This window comes from Rhododendron vialii, chromosome 6a (assembly GCF_030253575.1).
Source record: "Rhododendron vialii isolate Sample 1 chromosome 6a, ASM3025357v1".
Classification (NCBI taxonomy): Eukaryota; Viridiplantae; Streptophyta; class Magnoliopsida; order Ericales; family Ericaceae; genus Rhododendron; species Rhododendron vialii.
Window position 1 is genome coordinate 33056096 of NC_080562.1, and position 9542 is coordinate 33065637.

The 9542-nt window shown below is 38.6% G+C and overlaps 1 protein-coding gene across 3 annotated transcripts; it reads right to left on the reverse strand.

The window, feature by feature from the left end:
* Positions 1–2285: 2285 nt before the first annotated feature.
* On the reverse strand, positions 2286–8473 carry LOC131330649 (glutamate receptor 3.4-like). Of its 3 annotated transcripts, none has more exons than XM_058364303.1 (7): positions 8245–8465; positions 7407–7820; positions 4574–5913; positions 4208–4485; positions 3999–4030; positions 3446–3855; positions 2286–2999 (listed from the first exon to the last, which is right to left on the reverse strand). In XM_058364303.1, the coding sequence occupies exons 2-7, from the start codon at positions 7696–7698 to the stop codon at positions 2541–2543; spliced, it is 2811 nt and encodes a 936-aa protein (XP_058220286.1). In that variant the 5' UTR covers positions 7699–7820; positions 8245–8465; the 3' UTR covers positions 2286–2540. The 3 variants fall into 3 exon arrangements, with proteins under 3 accessions (XP_058220286.1, XP_058220287.1, XP_058220288.1); XM_058364304.1 differs by having other exon boundaries at positions 7407–7870; positions 8245–8460; XM_058364305.1 differs by lacking the exons at positions 2286–2999; positions 3999–4030 and having other exon boundaries at positions 3624–3855; positions 8245–8473.
* Between the last annotated feature and the right edge of the window lie 1069 nt (positions 8474–9542).

Here is a 9542-nt window from a genome sequence, read left to right on the forward strand (position 1 = left end):
ATGTGCCTACTACCTATATAACAAGAAGGAATGGATATTTCCTCTCCCTCCGTGCTTATATGATTTTTCTATTGGTTTGCGGCATGGTGTAGGTCCCACACGATGCGTAGCAATGTTCAATTCTTCCCTCACCAATTAACCACTACCATACGTAGGCGCAACTTTCTAAAACATAGGGAATGTAGTATTAAATACTATATAGACACGCTCAACATTAAACTGTTTAATGACTCAATCTTTTAAGACCGGCCGACAATATATGCTATAAATTGGTAATTTTGTCTAACAATTGTACTAGGCTTGACGACCAAGCCAACCCCGGCCTTCTTACAGGCCTTAAACGTATGTATCTTATGATCCTTCTTGGCAAATAGGTTTCAAAATCAATACTGTTCTGTAAGTCCCCTTGATTCACAATGAATGTAGTACTTGCTTATCTCTTATTTTTCCTACTTCCAAACTTTGTTGTTGGTCATTGGAGGGCACAGAGGTCATTTCCCAAAGGGGTAGAGCCTAGATTAAAACCACCTAACTACTTGATTAATTCATTAAGGAGAGAAACTTGATAGGTAAATATATTTGAAAAGCTTGCATGAGTGTAGCACTGACAATTAAAATAATATAATATAATAAAGCCAGAGAGGTTGCTACTCTTACCAGATTACATTGGAGAAATGTGGCTCAACTCTAACCCCATGAAGACATGTGATTAGGATTTGTTGTTAAGCATTTTGTTATTGAATTTGTCTTAAGATGCCTCTCAAATGCATGATTTAAGTTTGATTTTCATTTCTTGTTGTCATTATAATTTAGATGTGTGCCTAGGAAGATGTGATTCCAGAGGTTTTCCAATTGACAAAATATTCTTAATGAGCTACTTATTCGAGGAAAATAAGAATCAGAATAAAGAGTTGCATGGTTACTAAGCAGACGTCAGAATAAAGAGTTGAAACCCCAATTTACAGCAATCTGGTTTTTTTTTTTTTTTTGTTTCTTTCTGATAACTCATGGTGTTCTCGACTAATTTCTCGAGGACTCAATCGCACCATCCACTAGCAAGGCCGCTCCCAAAAAAGTTAATAGGACCTAGGAGGTTTCGAATCTGAGGCAATTAAAAGGAAGCAAACCTCTAAATCCCAAACCTTGAACACCAGGAAGTGGTTTATTGCAAGTATGGCTAAGTACCAAACAAGCTTCGCTGCAAAACCCTCCGAAAAGGGTTGGCCTTGTAGAGAAGGCCTGAAACTTAGGAATTTGCCTCATCCTAAGGTTTCAGGTTCAAAACCCCAAGTGCTATCAACTCCTTTGCGACTAGTCCATAAGAAGCTTTGCTCTGACTTTAATTGGGATCCCTACAAGTGGACGGTGGGAATGGGTTTCCAAAATTAATCGAGGTGGACAAACTAGCCCGGACACTTGAGTTGTAAAAGAAAAAAAAACAAAAACAAATTTTCTCCCTTTTTCAAGGGAAATGATTTTGCCACTCTTTTTTTTGTTAACGTCACTCTCCTGCAAGTGTATTTTTACACCAAAAATACACTTGTCGGGGAATAACGTTAACAAAAAAGAGTGACAAAATCAGCAACCTTCTTCAATTGTTCATTTTCGATGCCATAATGTTAGCATCCAATCTTTGGGTGGAAAATTAAATTTTTGCAGTTGAGATGAGACGTAATGTAGAGACAGTGATGAGCATCAGTATTACTTCGACAGAGTACTAATTTAATATTGGTTGGTAATGGCATCACTGCCACCCTGCCTACCTCACCCACAATCCATAAGGCCTTGTAAAATCTTTTCAACTGCCCACATTAGCAGCTTTCTTTTTAACAATTGTGTTCTTGTCAATTTATGCGTACTTCAACATTTCAATTAATTTCAGAGCACTGAAGTTAACAATCAAATAAACTTTCGGCGGGTCTAAAATATTTTTGCTGGTGGTGAGAGTGACCTGCGAGCTTGGGAGAATAAGCCCGTTATTGTCACTCGACCAAAAAGAAAATAGGGGAAATGATATCAGGAAAATAAATGAATACAGTTTCCCTCCAAAACCCCTTCGCAGGCTCAGATTGCTTGAAATCCCAACCTCCTAAAATGAGCACTTGGCAATAGGAAATTTGGAATGCCAAACATGAATAATTCCTCAACATCCTGGCAACCTTTTTGTTCTTCCAGCTGAAACTCAGGACCACAACACTACACATTCTGTTCCACAGATAACAAGTTCCTGGTTTAAGCACCTCAAACAAACAAGGCAGAAGCAGAAAACACCCCAAGGCAAAATATTTTTGTCCCATTTCAGAACCATTCCACTAAAATAGAAACCTGAAAGTAGCTTTGAATATCTTCAAAATCTCCCTTTTGAACAGGTCACACTTAAGGGTACAAAACAACAATTCAACCTACATTTGTTTACAATTTTTTCCTCAAATTTTCTCTGCAGTTCCTATACAATACATTTCCATCCTAGCTGCCTAAACCTTTGGTAATATAACAGTATACCTAATGAAAGTGTTTTTTTTTTCTTTTCTCTTTTGTTGCTAAGAAGGTGAACTGGGCTGCCCATCAGAGCTTTGGCTCGGTGGTCGTTTGCCATCATTACTCTTTCGCTTAAGTTTGCCCTTGATCTCAGCTTCTTTCTTATCAACAAAATCCATCAAGTCCTTGAAACTAGTTGCACGCAGTGGGCGTTTACTACGCCTAGAAAGTTCCTGATCCTCAATTTTCTGTTCCTCGCACTCAGGGTCGTACCTCCGATACTGCCTGCACACCCTACAGAAAAATATGGAGAGGGCAAAGAAGCTTGCAATACCACAGATGAGGAATAGGCCCCAGAAGCTAGTGAGAGAGAGCCTAGTTGCATCAGCTTGGCTGCTTTTCGCAGAGCATCCTTCAAGCGAAAGCCATTTGTCATGGATTCGTTGGAGATCGCCGTTCTCTGAGAGTTGTAGAATTGCAGTCGACAAGTCAACTGCAAGAGGAGAGTCTCTTTGAAAAGCCTGAGGAAGGAAATTTAAACATGAGAATCATATTTAGGGCCTTTATGCAAATTTGTCGTACTTGCACAACACAATATGTGGAGTGAAATCTCTATGAAACACAATCTGCATCCGGATCAGTTTTCCATAACAATATTCAAAGAACTGTTATACAAAATAAAAACACTCGTCCTTCTCGCATTGTATTTATTTTTTAGCGGAAGTGATTTTCGTGTATTCAGAAACATCTTTTTGGTGTTTTCTTAGAAAACTACTTCTTTAAAAAAAGTCCCAAAAAACAAGTTGCAAAATCCATCCAGCAAACGAGAATTCCAGAAAAACGATTTAAACAGACCACCATTTGACAGAATCCAACAGAATATAGTATTTCTTCTCTGCAAATAAATCCAAGCAATATAATCAAAGCTTTGCCAAGCCATTGCAAATATTGCTGAGAAAGAACTTACAAATCCCCATCCACTTTTAGTAAACTCCTGTCCCACAGTTCTGAACTGACAGTTGGTGGTGTACATGAAGAGCTCAATGTAAGGAAGCTCATCGACAATTGCAGCTACTCCACCTCTTTTTGGACCTAGCAGAAGGGCACTAGCATATTCTTCCAAGCTTTTCAACGATTTGAGCCTAGACGGGGCTATGTTGAGCTCTCCAATCATATAATTGTACGCAAATGATCCATCTTGATATCCAATCGGATCGGAACTTGAGATCAAGCTCTCGATTCCCTCAATCTGTGATGTCAGCTGTTGCACTGTTAGGATTGACGTCAAACTAGCAGTGTAGCTTGAATTGATGATTAACACTACAAAGAGCCATAAGATTAGCACCAAACGTCCCAGGGTGCTCACAGTATTCTCTCCTGTGTATCCAAGCAGAAAAGTACATAACTGTTTTAGGAGTCTTGAAGCTTAAAATTCCGCTAAAGAATGTATTAACCACTAAAACATTAATTATCATTGCATCTAAATAAAGGAAAAGAACATAAAAGATTAGAACACATACTGTGTGAGAAAAACATTGTTGAGAAACTGAACCTGCCACATTAGAAGGCAACTTAAATTGTGAAGAAACAGAAAAGAGGACATCAAAAAGAAAAAACTGACAATGCTAATGTACAATACTTCTTAACATATTATGCTTTGCCAAGAAGGCAACAAGAGAAATTCTCTATGTAAATGAGTAAGATATCAATGAAATAAAACCAAACTAACCAGAAGATTGTTCTAAGTTGTTGGATTGGTGGACCACGAAACTCATGGTTCTCGCGATGCTCTAGAATCCAAACAACGGCTCCTACGAAGAGGAAAAAGCCACCAGTGACGCACCACATTTCCCAAGTGAATGGCCTGAGAAAAGCCCAAGGACTGGTTTTTGTCTCTTTGACTGGAGCAACTACGACAAGCCCGGACTCCATAAAAGGTTGCGTAAAATCTACAATCTTTGTCCTGTTCGTAGTAATCGTAATGTCCCCAACAGCGGCATCATATGTCTGTAGGAGGAAGATCAAGACAATTACAAGAAACACCAACAACCTCCACGTAATTGTGAACAGAAATTCAACCAAAAGGAATACTCACGTTTTCGGAGACGCCGTCAACTAGGTCGTTGTAGGAAGGGTTCCTCAAACCATCGCCTTTTAATGTGTATGTGTGGGGTACAGCATAAGGCAACAAGTTAACAGCAGCTTCAAAGACGTCGATGCAGTACCCTTTCACCCCCAGTGGACCTTTGTCTTTGCTTACAAATTCCTTGTAACTGACTCGGTAAGGCACTGCAATTCGCAAAGGCTTCCCATTGTTAGGGAAAACCCACCCCCTTGGTGGGTTTGTAGTTTCACCAGGCCATATCACACTGTAAAGATGTTGGTTACTGGCAGAAGTATTTCGGGGCTTCAAATACAAGGTTTCCGGAGCATCAACAGAAAGACCAGAATAGTTTGACCAGTAACCTATTGTGCGAGACCCAGTCCCACCAATGTTCAGAATATCAAATGCCGGATGGATTAAATTCTTATCCGCATCAAATTTAATCTGACCAGTTAGGCCAGTGAAGTTCATTCCTCGAAGTATCGTGAGCAATTTCTGGCCTTCATCAAAAATACGTAGCGCTGTCAAGTGCAATGTGCTTCCATTAACGTCGTGTAACCTAGGGTCCACAGAGAAAGAGAAGTTTCCCCCTTCAGTGAAGAAAACATCAAGTGCACGTGCGAGTAGCCAAACGGAATCATAAGCATAAAGCGCGTAAGAATTGAAACTTGGTGTCTCCTTAGATTTTAAGCTTTTCCACCGAGACGTAAAATTCTTCTTGAGATCAGAATCTGGGGTGTGGTGGCGAAAAGCAATGACCCCTTGTACGTGATCCATTGTGTCAGGGTCAGCTAATTCCGACAAATCTAAAACAGAAGGAAGCCAATCTGTTGTGATCCAAACATAGCCTGAGTTCATCATCCCAAGATACTTTGCCACTTTAAAAATAGTCAAACCAGAGTCCGGATTTACATGAACAACGTAAACCCTAGACTCCATCAGGTTTACTCCAACTAACAAGGCATTGATGTCACTTCTGGAGGCTCCAGGAGTGAAGGCAGCCTTGTAGGAGATTTTGGCACGATTCTTCGCAAGGGCATCACCTAATGCGGAAATTCCATTTCTTCCATAATCGTCGTCCACAAATATAGCAATTACCTCCCTCCATCCATAATATGCAACCAAGTTGGCTATTGCAGACATCTGGAAATGGTCACTCTGTGTGGTGCGGATGAAGAATGGGAACTGCAGTGACGCAAGTGTGGGGTCTGTTGCCCCAAATGACAGGAGTGGTACATGAAGTTCATTAACAACGTGGGAGATGACATGTGCTATTCCAGATGACTGTGGACCAATTACGGCAACTACATCTTTCTCCATCAGCTCCAAAGCTACAAGAGTAAATATGCCATGTCAAAATTTCTCACTTTCTAGTTTGATGCAACTTTTCTTACTTCTCTTTCTTTCTAACTGGAAGGGGTGGTTAGTTACAGAGAGTTCATTCATTCCTGATTGATTCAGTTGACATAACTAGGGAGGTGGAGCATAATATTGATCTTCTGTGAGTATGCTAATTATTGCTACTTGTGATCCATGAAAAAAAAAATTTGCATACTGCCAATACCAAAACAACTAATGAGCAATGATTTGCTTTTATATATGCATCCACCATGAGATCTCTAATTAAATACAAGCTTGATAGGGTTCTAAGTTCTGACATAAGTCAAGTATTTCACATGTTTTTAGTCCATACCAATATAAGCATAACTTACATGTTTTACCTAAGAACCACAAGGCAGTAGGGACTAATTCCAGAAATGGAAACTCAAAACGCCATGTCATTATGGACAAATAAAAGCAACAAAAAAAACAAATGTAATATCTATCACTGAAACCTATAAACTGACAAATACCAAACTCATTAACGAGCAAACAGAGATACTATTATCTCCGACATTTGATTCACCTTACTGTGATGAGTACAAGAACAAAAAATATCTGAGCCATCAAAACACTTCTGATTTGTCAATATTTCGTGTAGCAGGCAACGTTCATAAATAAACACCACAATGTGTCCGAAAACTTCAGCAGCTTTAAGTGAAGTTAAGATTTATATTAGGACTGCGAAACGTAACCAACTGTTGTGAGAAAAACATTGCAGTTGCATACCACCGATATTGCAGATTGGACAAAGTACTTGACCCACAGCAAAAATATGACTGTCTTAGAAGCCCTCTGACTTGAATAATCTAACTCTCCACATATGTTAAGGCAAAGAACTACTGCATAAATTGTTCAAATTCATACAGACACGGGTGATCCATTCCAACTTAATAAACACATATAAGGACACCAGAGATTGATAAGATATGACAAAGATACACAAACACGTCAGACATGGACACATTGAGGAAAAATCAACTATAGAAAATTTTTATTACTGGTATGCATCATAAACTAACATTGAAAAACACAAATACTATTTGTTTCAAATCAGGAACAGATAACAACAATGACATCAACGTTACAAAGACACAAAAACACCATGAAGTTGATAATAATTATTACAGGAACAAAGCATGGTGACAATTTTCATTCTATCTCAACTTTTTAGTTTGCATTGTGACCTCTTAACATGTCTCTGGTGTATCATGGTATGTGTCTCTCTATTGCGTCGGTAAGAAAATCATTAAAAAAATAAATATATGTTTGGGCAAGTCCAGAGCGTGTCCGGCACAGAAACACGACAAACACTGATATGTGAGGCTTGTAGACGTACTTGCGCTCCAATCCTTAGCTCACAAAAGTGGGGGTGTAGCTTATATATCTAAGCCTCAAATGAAGATAGTCCATCAACTCAAGTTGCTAAAATTTCAGAGATTACCTTCTATGGTTCCAAGGAACCCACTGCAATTGGTATCATGAGGAATAAGATTCAAATTCGTGCCGGAAAGAACAGTTGAATCCAAATTGACATCATCGATAGCCATTTTAACTGCCGGCTTCACAGCTCGCCCAATAACTGAATTGAAGGTAAACAAGGCTCCAACATTCACAACACTTGGCCTTGAAGAAGAAACACCAGCATTACCGTTCTCACCCATCACTTCCATGGGCACCCACATCCAAAATATCAACACCACCAATCCTTTCCTAATGAGTAAACCAGCCTCCATTTCTATGCAGCTCAGAAAGTAATCCTTGGATCTTTCAGCTCAGATTAACTTCAAACACCTTCAGTGCAGATGGAAGCTTGCAATACAGAACTTGGTTTCAAGACTCCCCGACCAAATGGGACCTAGAAACCTCAAAACCCAAGTCAAAAACAAATAATACAGGGAGATTCATCTGTAGAAAGCAAGTCAAACGCATACTTATATATACGAATGTGAGATCTGGCCTAAAGCAACTGAGGTTGGATACCAAGAAATACCCACATGGGGAAGTACTCAAAAAAAAAAATTATAATAATCAATACTCCTAATATTTTACTATCTTTTAAGCCATGTTTTGTACTACTATCCATGCTCCTATGTACATACAGAATGGGGACCTATTATAAAATTGATATTGAAAACAAGTTGGAAGAACTACCGTTCAACTGTAACGAAGAAACCCACATGGATGGATAAATGAATATTTTGAAAGTGGCAATAAACATAAATAAATGGGAAATCCACAACAGATGTAGTTGGGGTGGAAGGTGGAAAACAAGATTATACCTGTGAAACCCACTTATGGATTGAGCTTTCAACAGTGTCTGTCCATTCTGAACGAATAGGCAAGAAATATGAATGAACACAATTATAGGCAGAGGAATAAAAAAAAGCAAGAAAGCTCAAGAGACCGAACAGTCTTGCTCCATCAGTAAAGAATCATTCTTTATTGCTTTATATATTGTGAAGCTGGCTTCTCAGCAGCTGAGAAAGAAACTTCACAGCGTGCATTGGCCATTTTCGAGCTCTATCATCGATTCATTTTCATGATCTGGATCGGTCATTTTGTAGAACTTACCGAGACCATTGAAAATTATACCTATTGGATTTCAATCGGTATCCATTCATTTTTAATTCCTTTTAACAAGAGAGTTATGTCCGGCATGCAAAGTTCAATTTTTTTTATAAACTTATATATCGGACTTCAATTAATATCGTTTTTGGCATGGTCCCTCATTTCGACGAGTTGTACGACATGAACGATTGCAATAATCAAATAAATCAAATATGACCCCAGAAATTGCTAAGTGCTCCCTTTGGTGCAGTTCCCATTTCAACTGCTGAGAAACCAGCTCTTTATATTTTACTATATCTATATTTTACTATATCCACTTCACGGTTCACAACCCTAGCTTTTTGGAATTGTAAAGGCTGAGAGTGGGATATTTTGATACTATTGGACAAATCAGAACCAGATCTTAATTTTTAAAAAGAAAAAAGACTCACAAATAAGGAAAGAGAGGGGAAGGGATGGTTGAGATTAGTCCACGTCAACGAAGGAATGAGAAACTAATGCTTATTTGTCGGGACAAATCTCACCATGGTTTTGGCGGGTCCAACTGTCCATGTGAAACACGTTGGTTTTTGTGTATTTCTACCACGAATGATTTTACTACAAACAAACTCATTTTTTACTGCAAAATGGTACTATGCCTGCAATCCCATCTTAGCAGAATCCTATGCTCACGTATGATTGTAGGATTAATTTTGGAGAGATTGAATACGAGTGGATTAAAGATAAAAAAAGAAGGGAAAATGGGGTCGCGGAATAATAGATTGAAATCGCATGGATACAAGAATTAGTTGTATTGTGTTTGATTAAAATGGAATAAAGATGATGAGAGTTACTATTTTTTACCATTTGAATGAGAACTGAGAAGTGAAATAATCTGGACAAAGGGCCTATGGCTTATACATACTCTTCCCTGGGGTATTAGTTAATCCCTCATTCCCTCTCATAAGATACTAATGGACTATCACAAAATAATTTTTTTTCAATAAATACTCTTTCCAACCAGCTTTAC

Excerpts from the sequence above, each read along its gene's own strand:
- LOC131330649 (XM_058364303.1), bottom strand. The coding sequence starts at position 7,698 with ATGGAGGCTGGTTTACTCATTAGGAAAGGATTGGTGGTGTTGATATTT. Across the intron at positions 5,914-7,406 it reads GTTCCTTGGAACCATAGAAG|CTTTGGAGCTGATGGAGAAA; the intron begins GTAATCTCTGAA and ends TTACTCTTGTAG. Across the intron at positions 4,031-4,207 it reads CAACTTAGAACAATCTTCTG|GTTCAGTTTCTCAACAATGT; the intron begins GTTAGTTTGGTT and ends CTAATGTGGCAG.